General features: G+C 39.9%; 1 protein-coding gene across 1 annotated transcript; it reads right to left on the bottom strand.

The window, feature by feature from the left end:
• Nucleotides 301–9,621, bottom strand: LOC109839535 (UPF0415 protein C7orf25 homolog). The gene is made up of 3 exons (XM_020408012.1): nt 9,590–9,621; nt 1,391–1,557; nt 301–722 (listed from the first exon to the last, which is right to left on the bottom strand). The coding sequence occupies exons 2-3, from the start codon at nt 1,552–1,554 to the stop codon at nt 515–517; spliced, it is 372 nt and encodes a 123-aa protein (XP_020263601.1). The 5' UTR covers nt 1,555–1,557; nt 9,590–9,621; the 3' UTR covers nt 301–514.

The raw sequence follows: 15,627 nt of genomic DNA, 5'->3' as shown, positions 1-15,627 counted from the left end.
TCCTCACAATTACCCATATGGTACCACCCAATTGTAGATGGACCCCCTATAGTTCTACTATTGCAAATAGACCCCAATGAAATTTTATTGGACAGTTTACACACAAAGAAATTTGATTTTCTGACAAATAGACCTCCTGACGGGAAAAGAGTCAAAAAGATCACTCAAGGAGTCTATCTGCCACAATAGAACTCCGGGGGTCTATCCCCAATTGGGAATAGTACAAGGGGTATATCTGCAATTAACCCAAAAAAATTATAGCATGTAATTGTTCCATAAACAGAACACCCGCTAGAAACATAAACAGAATTATAAGAATGTACAATTTAAGAGAAATTGTTTACTAACATGTTACAGGCTTGCGTCAGAGTCAAGGTTTAATGCTTCTAAAGGCCTCTACTAAAATAACTTTCAAGGTGCCTATACTGAAATCTAATGTGGCCTCAACTCTTGCAATGTGTTTTATACTCTGCATTTCGACACCGATGGTGTTGAAGACTAGTCACCAGGAAGACTAGTCACCAGTAAGAGCACGGGGCCTATGTTCGATAGTGTACAAAGACATACCGGTTTGTGAGATAGCTCTCACAAATCCCATGTTTGCTGTCAAAGTAGGAGCATGCCAATAATCCCCAGTTCCGAATACGATTTTGTTCTTTGAAGCAATCTTTCTGGTTGTTGGAAGAACTGCTACACGTTCTGAAGGATTGTCTGGCACAACCCTACCACGTAAACACTAGTTAGAATTTGAATCTGAAACGATGATAGTTCTCTTTAGTAAGTGTCCCGCAATTGCTAATAAGCAAACAGCATCAGGGTCCAAATTCATTCCAGCCGCCATATAAATAAGGATAAATTTCACAAAACCACCTTTAAGGTTGGCCATCTATGATATAACCCCCTACACTTTATAAATGTCACTTCAACCCCCTCCCCAACTTTTGGCCTTCTCACACAACCCCCAAAAATTTTCAAGTTCTGCAAATAACATCCCCACAAAAAAAAAATAGCACCCCATGTGGAAAAATAAATCACTTAAAACAAAATAATCAAAAAGTTACCCAACCTGTAATCAGTAAAAGCCCCAAAAAGAGGCCTTGGGGTTAAACATTAAAAAGGACAATAAAGGGTTTTTTTCAATCAGGGGCATTTTAGTCAACAATTGGACGCATATGATTTTCACGGGCACGGTCAAATCTAACAGTATTAGTTAGGCTTTTCTGACAAATCGTGGGGGGTTACGTGACATCTATAAAGTTTTAGGGGTTATCGCAGAAAAAGGCCAAAATTTTACCCTGTAAATAAACCGTATAATTGAAAATGGCAACAATCGTATAACAAGTAGCAACTGAAATATGTGAATGTGATTAGATCAAGTTGAGAAACTTACAGAAGATGTTTAATTAAAAGATCTGCCCGTAACTTCTCATTAGGCCCTCCGCACATCAAAACAAGTTCCTTGAACTCTGAACATACACTTTCACAAATGATCCCTTTCTTTCCAGCTATAACACCTCTGAGTTCTACTAGAATTGGATTCTCTAGTTCAGACATCACCTATAAGCAGTTCACAGGTAATTAAGTATGAACTTGAAGATCAATATAAAAATAAACTAGAATGTCACTATGAAGAAGATATGAGCTTATTCAAAATAGTAAAACCTAGAAAAGAGGTTAATGTCGTAGATAAGTATTGACTAGAACTACTATTCTGTAACAAGGTAAAGGAAGAAAATAGATTCCGTTTCAGGAATGCAACGATTTGTCCCATCAGACAACTGAATCCATCAGAAAGAATATCTTCTTCACGTTAGAATAAAGATAGTAAGAACGATGTATCCAATACATAGAAAGGTGAACCTCACATAGAATAGAGAGAGAAAAAAGAATCAGTACCAGCAAGAAAGCCTATTATACCGAACTTCAGCTCATCTGTTTGGTTAAACTGAAAGGCTAATGTATGCTTTTTAACTGTCAACATCCATGTTTATAACAGAAAAAGGCAAAAGCAAGATGCAAAAAGAGTAAGAAATCGTATAACTAGAAAAGGACCTCATACATACCCATTGGCAACCTGTAAGGAGTCAAAAAGTTATGTCTTCCCATCCACTTATTACGATGACATGGACAACATTGAACAATATTTCAGTGTCAGCTAGATAAATCGTTTGCTCTATTCAGATCCAACAAGGGCCATCTTTGGTAAACTAGCGATCACTAAATCTTCTTTCAATCTTACTGCTGTTCCGAGGACTCATGAAGGAATATCTAAGGTAATGTATGCACTTTTCAAGTGCTGAAACAACAAACCACCTTTTCTTTTGTTTAACAGCTCTAACCAAAAGACAGATCGGTGAAACCCACAAAATCTGTCTATGATGCCTGTTGTATGTCCACTGAGGCAAGTAAAGGTTTGTGTAGATGAAAAAAGAATACTGACTAGGCACATTAGCCAGGCGGGTTGACATCTGAGTTTGCCAGAGAAGAATTTGATATCCTGATTCCTGAGAATTAAATAAAAATGATGGAGGGAACGAGCCACCCATGTTAAATATGTATGAATTGAAGTACCTGGTTGATAATGTTGGATACGCCTTTTTACATAAACTAATTACTGTACAGTCCAAATGCATTTCCCATTGTAGGCGTCAAAAAATACTGAGAGATATCCAAACACAGCTCAAAAGGAAGTCATCCAAAATGTCAAAAAGAACACAAGTATAGACTGTCTCGCACGCGAGACAGACTTGACTGTCTCGCCGTGCGAGACAGTCTTTACTGTCTCGCCCACGCGAGACAGACTTCACTGTCTCGCCGTGTGAGACAGTCTTTACTGTCTCGCCGTGCGAGACAGAATTTACTGTCTCGCACGTGAGACAGCTCTCAGATGGTCAAAACCGCCTTTGTAACTGCCCTACACGTGACCACTAACTGTTCAAGAACGTGGGAAATGTCGTGGGCGAGAATCACGTGGATAACTGCCAAAATAACGGAGTTTGAAACGTGGGAAGGCAGTTAAAACGAAAACTGCCTGACGGTTACTGTTTCCGAGACAGCGTTTACTGTCTCGCGGGCCGAGACAGCAAACACTGTCTCGCCCAACATCCTCAAGAAGCTTCTGGCGAGTCCTAGAGATCTAAGCTCTGACTTGATCTTTAGAAGAGTGAACATCTTACATCGATAAGATATTCGCTTCAAATTCTTACTTCGATAAACGAAGGAAGAATCATTAAACCCCTCACGATTCAATCAGAATCTGTGATTTGGTGGTCCACGAGTCAAAGCACTCCCGGCACAGGCAAAGATCCCACGAAAGCAGTGATCCAAACAACGATCCTGCGTTTGTTTCTCAAGAGTTGTAATTTTTTCTTTTGTTGTGTAAAAGGAGTCTTATAAAAAGGCTATCTTTTTTTTGAATTTATTGTAATCGACCGAAGATATAATGAATTTCACAACAGAACCAACATTTGACGCAAACAAGCTGGCGACCACAGTGGGAGCCAACGGTCTCGCTGCTGAGACCGTCGTGTCGCAGCCGATCAAGATTCCAGTTGAATCCATGGTCGAATACGAATTCGACCAAACCAAGTTTGAGGAATATCTCTCATCATCCTCTTCAAGATCTTCATTGTCTCGCATGTACAAGAGGATCTCACCATTGAAGAAGACTTCCATGCCAAAGAAGGCACAGAATGAAGACTCTCGCTTAATTGTTGCTGAGGATTCTACTCGCAACCTCTCTGCTCATAATGACTCTTCTCCAATTAAGGAGTCATTAAATCAAAGCCCGCCGGCATTGACGAAAAGAGCTCGTCAGAGACAACGTCAGCGCCGCGCTCGTCAAATAGCTAAGGCCTTGGAACAAACCGACGGAGTTTGTTATCATGCGGACTTAGAGTCGAGGAGGCATCGAGTGGTTCAGTTGTCTCAACGACCAATCACTCATGTCTCTGCTAAACTCACGATGGAGGAATGGACTATTGTCAAAAGGACTCGTTCGACCCTCAAAGAACGCATACAAAAACATCGTGCAAACGCTGCTCATGCCCGTGCTCTCTTACAACAAAGACGAGAAGGGAGGAAGGAAACGGTGACCAAAGAACCACCGAAACTCTGCCAAGTTTGGATTCTAAAGTCTGGACTTATGCAAAATCAGCATTCGGAGCCCGTTAAGACTCCATACCCGCAAGGGGATGGTTTTAAACGTGCGACTCCCGACATAACCTTGGATCGCTCAAAGACAAAAATAAATTGTCCTGAGAATGCCAACAAGGTTTTATACCCCCAGAAGAAGACGCATTCACCAAATGATATCGTCATACCTGGGAGGTCATGCCAACAGACGATACGATTTTTTGGTAATCATACCGATGAATCGTATTATCAAGTTGGGGTTGTGAATAATTTTTGAAAGAGAGTTATTCGAGAAATAAACTCTCATTGTTCCTGTGCACGACTCGTTAAAGCAGCATTATCAGAATGTGACTGTTTCAAACGAGAAGCCATCCTACGAAGAGTCTCTGTATTGTCGAAGCCTAAGCCGAGACATTTCCGCAAAAGAAAATCAGCTGCCCAAGATGATGAATTCCCTGAAGTCACCATCAACGTGGCTGATAAAAGAAAGTCTATGCGGCATTCAAGCGACTCAAATCCCGACTTTTTCCCGAGAGGAAAAGTCAATCCAAGAATTGCTCAAAGGATGTCTCGACTCCAATTAGGAGCCATCAGACGCAGAGATTACAAAAGAATGCAAGAAGGAATGTCCTCGGAGGATGAATTCTCGGACACTTGTTCTGCAATCGCTTCTGATGATACAATGTCTAGCACGGGACAAACCAGAGAAGTACTCACGATCACCTCTGATCAATTTGCTCAAATACTTCAAGAAGCTCTAGCCAAACAACGTGAAGAAATTAGAGCTGAAGTGAAGACAGAAATGAAGTTGGCTATCCAACAAATGAGAGAACTGTTAACTCAACAGCCTCAACCTCCTGAGTCCAATCAGCGATTTGAATCCAGCCACCACACTCGGAATGTTGTAGATGACAGTGATCCAGAGGTGGATGAAGTCATTATGGCTGATACACCTCCCAATGGCAATAACGCTGGGGGTGGTTTAACGGATCCTCCCAATAACGATATTGGGGGTGGTTCAATAGCACCTCTCACTGGGGGTGGTCCAATTATCTTTACTCGACATCATTCAGAAAGAAATGAAGACGATGACGGGAAAATGCAAAAACTTGAAGACAAAATCAATGCTTTGATGACGGCTCAAGAAGTTAAGAAGACGGGTATTCCATGTCCTTATCCGAGGGAATGGGATTCAATACCATACCCGACCAAATTCAATCTGATTAACTTCACACCGTTTGAAGGGAAGAGTTCGCCGATTCAACACTTGATTTATTTCAAGTCTCATTTGGGCATAATCTCTGGAAACGAGGCCTTAATGATCCGGTCATTCGTTGGCACCCTTCGTGGGCCCGCCTTCGATTGGTACCGACGGCTCAAGCCAGGGAGCATCAATTGCTGGGATGACATGGAAAGTTTGTTCCTCAGCAACTTCTTCGATGATGACACCGAAGTGTCAATCGGAATCCTTTTGGATGAGAAGCAAAAAGACGGAGAGTCAGTCGACGATTTTGTCAAACGCTTCCGTGGCAAAGCAATAAATTGCAGAGATCCTATTACAGAGGAGTTCATCCTGCAAACATGCCACAATAACCTCTCCATCGATGTCTTGGAAGCTCTGGGGGTTGAGCCGTCCACAACTTGGAAGGAGTTAAAATTTCGTGGCGAACAAGCTGAACACTTTCTTAAAAGAAAGGAAGCTGAGAAACGCGGTGAACAAGCTGAACACTTTCTTAAAAGAAAGAAAGTTGAGAGAGGTCAACCGACGACATCTACAATTGCTGTGAACGCGACTCTCGATCCGAGGTTCCAAAAGGAGTATTCTTTCGAAGATGATGAAGCTTCAGCCATATTGGAATACCTCCTCGCCAATGACAAAATCGAGCTACCGCCTATTAAAGATCAGGAGGGTGCTAAGATGATTACAGATCCAAACTACTGTGCATATCACAGAAGGATTCTTCATCCCACCGAGATTTGCTTTAGACTCAAAAACAAAATCCAAGCCTTAATTGACTTCGGCGTCATAACGACGAAACAAGCCGAGTAAAGACGACTCATACTCCATTGGATACACGAGTATAAATTGTTTTTCTTTACTCCATAGGATACACGAGTATAAACTGTTTTCCCCTCACTCCGAAGAGTATACGAGTATAAACTGCTTCTCAACACTCCGAAAAGTATACGAGTATAAACTGTTCCTTAATACTCCAACAGGTATATGAGTCTAAACTATTTCCTTTCTTTCACGGGAAGTTCCTAGAGAATGCCATGCATGGTACTTTTAAGGATAACCCGATTATACAGCTAAACGTAATGATAAACCCAGCTTCGCAAGAAAAGCTGGGGGTGGATGGTTCATGTAACGGGAAGTTCTCGGAAGAATGCTATATGTAATTTTCTTAGGGATACCCGATCATTACAAACAAAGGGAAAAACACTACATCCCCACGGTGATTTACGAATACTCTTTTGCTGAGGTGAGATTCGATCACTTCGTTGGATCAATCTTCCCTCACAAAATTCTCTTATGGTCACACCTTTAAACGATTAGGTCCAAAGCCAAAATCCCCTCTCGATTCCTTCAATGAACGAGAGGTCCACAAATTGAACGATCAAACCTTTAAACAGTTAGGATCGTCTCAAAACTCCCACTTGGTCAAACCTTACTACAGTCAGGACCACAACCAAAATCCCCTTTCGATTCATTTCATGAACGAGAGGTCTACTTTTGAATTGAATAATCAAACCCTATGACAGTCAGGATTATTCAAACCAGTCCAGATTTTCCAAGTGGAGATCCCACTTTGAGTTTCTTTTGCACCAGGAGATAGAATATAAAATTCTTCCTCTCCATCATCGGGTTCACCTCTACCAACAAAAAAGAGACCATATTACTCCAATAGGTACACGAGTCTAAACTGTTTTCCTACCATCAACAGGAAGTTTCTGGAGAATATCACTCAAAATATTCTTAAGAATAACCTGGCTACCTCCCAACGGGTATACGAGGTTAAACTATTTCCCGAGAACAAAAAAAATAAAAATAAAAATAAAAAATACATGAGTATAAACTGTGTTCCTATGAAGACTGATACAGTGATTGACAATGCGGTATCAATTTGATGACAAAAGCTGAATTCACAAGTACAAATTCCAGCTTCAATTCAAGATCTCGACGACGGTCAAGCGATGAACGCCATGCCGAAAGGATCTTAGCTATTCTACAAAGCACTGAATAGACTGAGAGACAAAGAGATCAAGTGTTGAAGCCATCTACAGGTTTTTCTATACGATCTACCCAATCAAGCATGGAAAGGATCATAAGTAAGACCTATCTTATCCAAAGCATCCCAGAACTCCTCTATAAAAGATTGAGTCTGGAATACTTTGGAGGGGGTATCTGTAGGCGTCAAAAAATGCTGAGAGATATCCAAACACAGCTCAAAAGGAAGTCATCCAAAATGTCAAAAAGAACACAAGTATAGACTGTCTCGCACGCGAGACAGTCTTTACTGTCTCGCGGGCGAGACAGACTTTTACTGTCTCGCCCATGCGAGACAGTCTTCACTGTCTCGCCGTGCGAGAAAGTCTTTACTTGTCTCGCCGTGCGAGACAGAATTTACTGTCTCGCACGTGAGACAACTCTCAGAGGGTCAAAATTACTTTGCATAACCGCCAACACGTGACCACTAACTGTTCAAGAACGTGGGAAACGTCGTGGGCGAGAATCACGTGGATAACTGCCAAAATAACGGAGTTTGAAACGTGGGAAAGCAGTTACATCGAAAACTGCCAGAAACGAGACAGCAAACACTGTCTCGACAGCCGAGACAGCAAATGCTGTCTCGCGAGCCTGTTTTTCGCCAACTGTTCATAGGGGCTATAAATACCTCCCGAAGGCCATTTTGAATGAGGCTGGTCATTTTGAGCACTTCAGAGCAATCCAGAGCAGAGAGAGAGCAGAGTTTTTGAGCTTCTGACGATTCCTTGAGATTCGAGCTTTGACTTGATCTTAAGAAGAACGGCTATCTTACTTTGATAAGATATCGTTTCAAATTCTCACTTCGATAAACGAAGGAAGAATCATCAAACCCCTCACGATTCAATCAGAATCTGTGATTTGGTGGTCCACGAGTCAAAGCGCTCCCGGCACAGGCAAAGATCCTACGCAAGCAGCGATCCAAACAACGATCCTGCGTTTGTTTCTCAAGAGTTGTAATTTTTTCTTTTGTTGTGTAAAAGGAGTCTTATAAAAAGGCTATCTCTTTTTTGAATTTATTGTAATCGACCGAAGATATAATGAATTCCACAACAGAACCAACTTTTGACGCAAACACCCATGTGTACTAGAAAACTCTATCAAATTCATATTTTTCTGCTGGTAGTTCAGTTTAGCTTGTGAACGCATTTACGCAACTTCCACATTTTGTGAAATATAAATAAGGATAGTTTACTCAGTTTTGAGATTTTAGGAATTTTTCTCTTTATAGTATTAGTAGCCACTTGTTTGTGTTGTATTTATCCCATTTGGTATATTAATCATTCACATATAAAAAAAAGAAACATAACGCATATACTAGTGAGTTGACAAAGTATTCCACTGTAAAGATGGATAAAGCTACAAACTGTAGCGCAACTGAGAAACAACATTTTCCAAAATGAATGCAGCCAAAAGAAGAGCGTAAAGATGGACAAAGCAAGGCATTGAGAAATGATATAAAAGACGAAATGTCGTTCAAGGATAAAATGAAGAGGAACTTGAGACAGTTTGTTCATAAGTGACAGAAACCAACCAGATAGGAATACGAAAAGCACAATATATAATGGGCAATGAGGACTAGGGGTATGGCTACATGAACGTCAACGGAGGCAGTTCAAAAGGTTGTGTAGGATAGTTAGGGATAGCTCTTAGTATTGAATGGAAGAAATAGATTTCAAGCAGCCAACCCAAAATTTTGGATTAAAAGGGCTATAATCTTGATTATCTTGTTTGCGTTGTCAGTTATTAGTACTTCTTTTGTAAGGTATATGCAGCTTTTGCTTCTGCACTAGGTATATGTCGTCCATAAAGGAAAATATCCGGTTGCAAGGTTAACTAGGAGAAAAAGAGAAGAAGGGAGGACTTGGAAGTTGGAACTGATAGGGCAGGGTCAGCATGGAATAGAATAGGGTTCCGAATCAGCTCCTCGTACAAACAGATGAATAGGTTAAATACAACTAGGATTTATATATAGCGGGGAGCATCTGGACTCCAAAATACACTGTTCGAAATGATATGGGAACACCATAAACATGATCCTAAATATACATTTGTAGCCCACCAGAGCAGTCATTCTACAATCGGAGATTCAAATTCCGTATTAACTAAAAGCACATTGAGCTAAAAACCTGCACAACAAGCAATCCCCACAATCAGAGCAAAGCCAAAACTGAGTTTATCCGAGGCTACCTGCGCGACAACAAACTCATAGTTGATCTTAAAACCTAAGCCGATCATCGCGTCCGTCCGGCGCCTCCAGCAACTTCGCGGCATCCCCCGTTGCTGGATCCCTGACACCGATCGCCGATCAGCCGCGGCTCGTATCGTCGAAATTCAACCCGCTTCATCCCCCATCCGGTCTCACGCGACGAGTACCGAGCCCTTGCGAACCCACACCACCCCTCCCAAGACCCCTCCCGCCCCCACGCCCCGCCCCCTTCACGAAACCCGACCTCCCCTCCCCCTCCCCCCTCCGAGAACCCTAAGCCTCGAATCGCCCGCCTCGAGACCCGCGAATCGTCAACGGTCCCTACGCCCCGAACTCCGACCCCAACCGCCCGCCACGAAACCGTCCTTGAACCGCCTCGGAGAAGAGGAGGAGGACTGAGGGGAGGGCTTCAGAGCGTGCAGGCGGAGCCCGCGGCGGCGAGGATCTGGCGCATGCGAGGAGGCTAGGGCTTAGGTGCTGGATGACTAGGGTCGTCCTCAGACGGAGGTATCCAGGGGGGAGAGGCTCGAGGTGCAGACGAGGTCCCGAACGGTGGACGCCGGCGACGGGCCCTAGAGAGCGCGAGGACGCGGCGACGAGGGGTGGGAGGAGAGCGGAGGAGGGAAGTGGAGGTAGCCGGAGGTTAGAGGAGGGGAGGGATGGGGAGGGGGAGGGGGGGAGAGGAGGTGCGAGCTCGCGGAGAGGAGGCGCGCGGAGGAGAGGGAGGCGGAGGGGAGATCTTGAGGGGGGTCAGGGAGGGTGAGGGTTTCGGTCGAGGAGCGCGTGCAGAGGGTCTTGGCTTCTTCGACGGTGGTGACCATGGGAGCCTCACAGCTTTGCTTCGCGCGTGCTGAGCCTGATTCGCACTTGATGTTAACGTTGCATACTGTCTATTTTGCTAAATAATTAGCAAAAACGGACTATTTTGCAAATTTTCCCTATATATATATAGTTTACATATTGACGTATGTTTGAGGATTGATCAGATGAAGTGTACTTTTTAGTATCAACATGATGTATTGTGATTTACAAATATTTTGATGTTACAATGTGCCTTAAAGAGGCAAAAGGATTTGTTGGAATGAAGGCTATGTTGATAATAGTTGCTCTTAACTACATAAGGTGCTCATACAACTATAATGTTGTTTGCATCTCCTCTATATTATGTGCTTCTTAAATAATTATAAGATTACCGAGGGCAATATTAGTTGGACTTGATCTCGTATAATTTCTTAACATGCACCATGTGCAACGCACGTACTACGTACTAGTATAATTACAAACATCCAAACTGTGATTTTAAAGCTTATGTGACTTTTTAACCATACACACCCTATGAGTAGGATATATAAAGAAATTTCTTAAACTGTTCTTTTTTCCCCCCAGTTATGCTGTCAAAATTTTAAAATTATTTTAATATTTAACTAAATTTATAATAAATAATTAGTCAAGACATGATTACTACGGTTTAAAAAAAATGTATGTGTATATATATCAATTTCTTCTTAATGAGTAGTGATAAATACACTATTGTTCATGCATTGCTTCTAAATTATAAGAGAGAAAAGTGCACAGTTCATTCTATTTTTACAAATTTTGATGAAACCAGACCGGACTAGTCAACACTAGAAACTGAACGAAACCAACCAAACTTAGTTTAGTAAGTTCAGTGCGGTCTATTGAGTTTGGCCTCAGACTAATTTAATTAAGAAAAAAAAATCTATTTTGATGCAAAAGAAAGATGCATATTAAAGAACCAACGAAAAAAATGTTTATTAGAGGACCATCGATAATAAATAATGAAAATTAATTGAAATAATAGACAACTTAAGAATAAATAATGTAAACTATTGAAAAGAAAGAAAGAGAGTGTGTTAGACAATTGAGAGAGCGGTCGGTTCTATTTGTTCTGGGTTTAAATTTTCTCAAATCGAACCGACTGAAACATATTTTAAAACCTAATTGAATCATCAAAATTTGGTATATTTAGTAGTTTAATTAGTTAAACCAATTAATGCTCACCTCTAAACGACACCAATAATATTTAAGTCTTACTTATTCAACTCGGATTTGGGGTGGAAAGATAAGAAAAGATACACATTGTTAAAAGGTTTTGTAAGTACTTTCCATTTGTTTCCAGGTATTTAGGGGCTATTTGTTTTCATGTATTTTGTGAATTTTGCATTGAAAAGTGGGACCTACAAGCTTAAAATTCTAGTTATTATCAAATACATTGTTTGTTTGTTACTTTTCATACCTCGAATTCGAAGTTGACACATAGGATATATGCATCAAATGTAATCCCCTAATCATGATGATTTAACTCAAATTTGTAATTCTAATCACAAATTCTCAAGAAAATGTGTGTGCAACCAAACAACATTTGATTGGATTTTATCCCTAATACAAATATAATTTAATATCCATTGTAAAACAAACAAGATTTGCTTGTCATTTTTTGTGCCACGAATTTAGGGTTAGAGCATCTCCAACAGCTTCCCCAAAATTTTCTTCAAAATGGAGAAACAAAAGTCATATTCTCCAAATTATTTTTGCTCCAACTCCAACAGCTTCCCCATTTTGAAAAATCGCATTTATTACAATAATAAAGCTCTCCCCAAAAATTTGGAGAATGCTGCAGATTTGGGGAAGGCTCCCTATTTTTTCTCCTCCTTCCCTATTTTGGGGAATGAGATGGGGAATCTGTTGGACCAAAAAAAAGCTTTATATTCTCTAAATTTGAGTATTTCAAGAAGATGAGGAAGCTGTTGGAGATACTCTTATTGTGTAGGATAAATGCATCAAATATGATTCCTCATAATTGTGCTGATTTCATGTGAATTTGTGATGTTAATTAGTAACATATTCTCAAAAAAAAATGCGTCTACAACTAAGCAAGATTTTGAATATGAATTTTTCTAATTTTATGGCTTGCACTTGCACCGAAATACAATTCACGAACCAAACAGAATAATCTATGCAAGAGTATCAAAAATCTCTTACTTGGTGCATTTTCTATTTATTTGTCACTTTATTCCATTGAGACCCTTCCTTATTCTATTCCGTTGAGACCCAATTTCTGATTTTAAGAGCTGGATGTGACAGTATGACAACTCAAAAGAGACCGTACGATGTCCAAATTATCCAACCAATTTGTCTCATTGCACAAAGCTACAGCCAATAACAACCATGCAAACCAGCTTTTTCTCTTTTTTTTTTTTAATAAAAGGTGTGATTTTCTTTTGATTATGTTTGCACGGTTGTGTACATAATATTTAAGGGGGTGTTTGGTTCAAATCTTATAATTTTAGGATATGAATTTCATCATGGGATTTGAAATCCATAGGTATAATTTGTTATGGGTTGGGATTCCTAAAACTTTATTTTTTTCAACAATATTTTGGGATTTGGAATACTATCATTTGTAATATTTTTGTGTATTTCAAACTTTTTGGGATTTGAAATCCATAATTTGTATTAAGTTTTTGAAATCCACCCCACATCCCACATGAAGAAGAGGATTTTACAAATCCTTAAATATATTTTTTTTTTATTTGGGGATTTAATATTCTAAAACTTTTTTTAAAACAAACATGTTTTATGGAATTCTAAAACCCTAAAAAAACCTCTTTTTACATCCCAAAACTTGAAATCCACACCATATCAAAAAAATAAAAATAAAAATGAAACAAACACCCCCTTAGAGAAGTTGCGTGCAGTCTACTAATTTTCATCGGTGAAAAACTTCAAAGCGTAAGTTGCTTCTCCTCCTCTTTCTTAGCTTTGCAGCTTGATAATTAAGGATGAGACTTTTAAATAGCAATGGCGGTCTACTTTGAGGTTGCCATGTATTTTTTTTTTCCTTTTGTACTTGCACTTTCAACTTAGCATGTGAGGTCCAAATAAGGCCATACTTTAGGAATCTCATCATTTTAGGTGTTGCTTTTCTTTCTTTCTTTCTCAAGGGAAAACCAGGGCAAGACACAAGGATCTCTAGGTTGAACAAAATTTTAGACCAATTTTTTTTCCCCAGTAAAACACCTCATAGAAAACTGTCCTCTTCAATTTATTCAAACTTACATATTACGTGTTGTTCCACATTAGCCTAGGGGTCAATGAAGTAAATAGTTAGAGGGCAAATTGACATAGAGCTTCAATACGATGAGGGTGTTTGGAGATGCTTATTTTTTGTTCAAACTAGCTTTAACTTAGTTTTTTTTTCTTCATATCTATCTATTTGGTACACTACCAAATAAGTTAGCTTAATGTGTCATTTTTAAAAGCTGATATGCTCCAGCTTTCAAAAAAATAATCTTATAAGCTCACCCAAATGAGCTAGGTTTGACCAAACAAATTACTATTTTAACCAAATATTTTTTAAGCAAATTTTGTTATAAAAGGCAAAAGCCATCAAAAGCTAACGTAACCTAAAAGCTTGTAAAAACAAGCCTTCCCAAACACCCACTAAGTGTATTTCTTATGGGGTCAATGGAGGCATCGACCCAACCGTAGATTCGCCCTTGACAGTGCAAGGAAGAAATTTCAAACCCCTAAAAGATTCTCAAACAAGGTGAATTGTTTTCCTAACTACCCTTCACCTACACTTGCTTTCATCCGAACAGGATGTAAGTAATCACATGAGGAATTTATCTAAACAAATCTATTAGATATATGCTCTTAATAACGTAAAGTCCAGTTTGATTTTCTAATGCATTATTAGAGTGGGTTAATTTCAAAAAATCCCTAAACCTTAGGACTAAGTTATTGACCGTTAAATAAGTTTTACTTTAGCCCTTATAATGATTTTTAGTGTCTCGGAATAACAACGATTTTGATTATTTTCTTTGTAAATATAGGGGTTAACTTAATCATTCTAAATAGGAGTATTAGTAAACCCCTCATTTTTAATGGGTTAACTCATTTTAATCCCTCTAGAAGGGTTAACTTAACCCTTCTATATTTTTTATGTTTGGCAAACTGTATAGGGTTAATTCACTTTAACTCTTGTCTAGATTTTTTGTGTTTGACGGGTTAAGAAGGGGTTAGGTCTCATTAACCCCTCACTTAACCTGTTGCCAAACGGGCACCTAGAGGTTTTTCACATAACCCTTAGGGTTATGAACTTCGGAGGGTTTCACAAACACCCATGAGCTTTAAGCTTTATCATCAGACTCTTTATGTAATTTGCAAATTAAAGAATTTTTCTCGTGAGAAAACTCATAATTTACGGGAGGGATCATGTTGCCTGTAAATAACAAAATAATAAAAGTTAGATTTCCCCCCTCTCTAACGGACAGTTTAGCTAGCTATTTGCAATTTTTAGTTAGCGGTATAATAAGATAAGAAAATATTAAAGTTCATGGGTGGTTTTGTGAGACGCCCCAAACGTCAGGGGGTTACGTGAAACTAAACCAAGACAATAACATGACCCGTGGAGTGACTGGTAACAAGGGTAAATTACAAAGGGTGGCACTAGGGGCACACCCCCAACCACATCCCAAACCACACCCCCTCTCTCATATGGTATAATACAACGGGCCTCACATGAGATTTTAAAATTTTAAAATCTCATGTGGGATCTGGTACACTGTAGCATATGAGAGAGGGGGTGTGGTTTGGGATGTGGTTGGAGGTGTGCCCCTATCGTTTTCCAATTGCAAATAACCCCGTCAACACCGTCAGCTGTAGCTGGACAACGGTGCTGTGTACTGGTGGAGGGGTGATAAATGCAAATAGATTAGGTGCCAAGCAACAAGCCAAACCCATACACAGTAAAAAAATAAAATAATGTTGATGTATTTTGTTGGTTACGAGTAGCTCCGCACCAAAGAAACTGGACATTAAATGTTCTGATCGAGCAATCATCACCAAAAGGTAGCAAGAGAATATTACCCCCAGGCCCCAGCTGGGGGGGTGGGGGGTAGGTGAGCGCAGCACCAGCTGTTTCTTGATTGTTTTGATTTGATTTTGAATCACAAAAAATTATTTTACAGATACATGTCATCATCAAAGATTCAGA

This window comes from Asparagus officinalis, chromosome 4 (assembly GCF_001876935.1).
Source record: "Asparagus officinalis chromosome 4, Aspof.V1, whole genome shotgun sequence".
In the NCBI taxonomy this organism is placed as follows: Eukaryota; Viridiplantae; Streptophyta; class Magnoliopsida; order Asparagales; family Asparagaceae; genus Asparagus; species Asparagus officinalis.
This window is presented reverse-complemented; position numbering and strand designations above follow the sequence as displayed.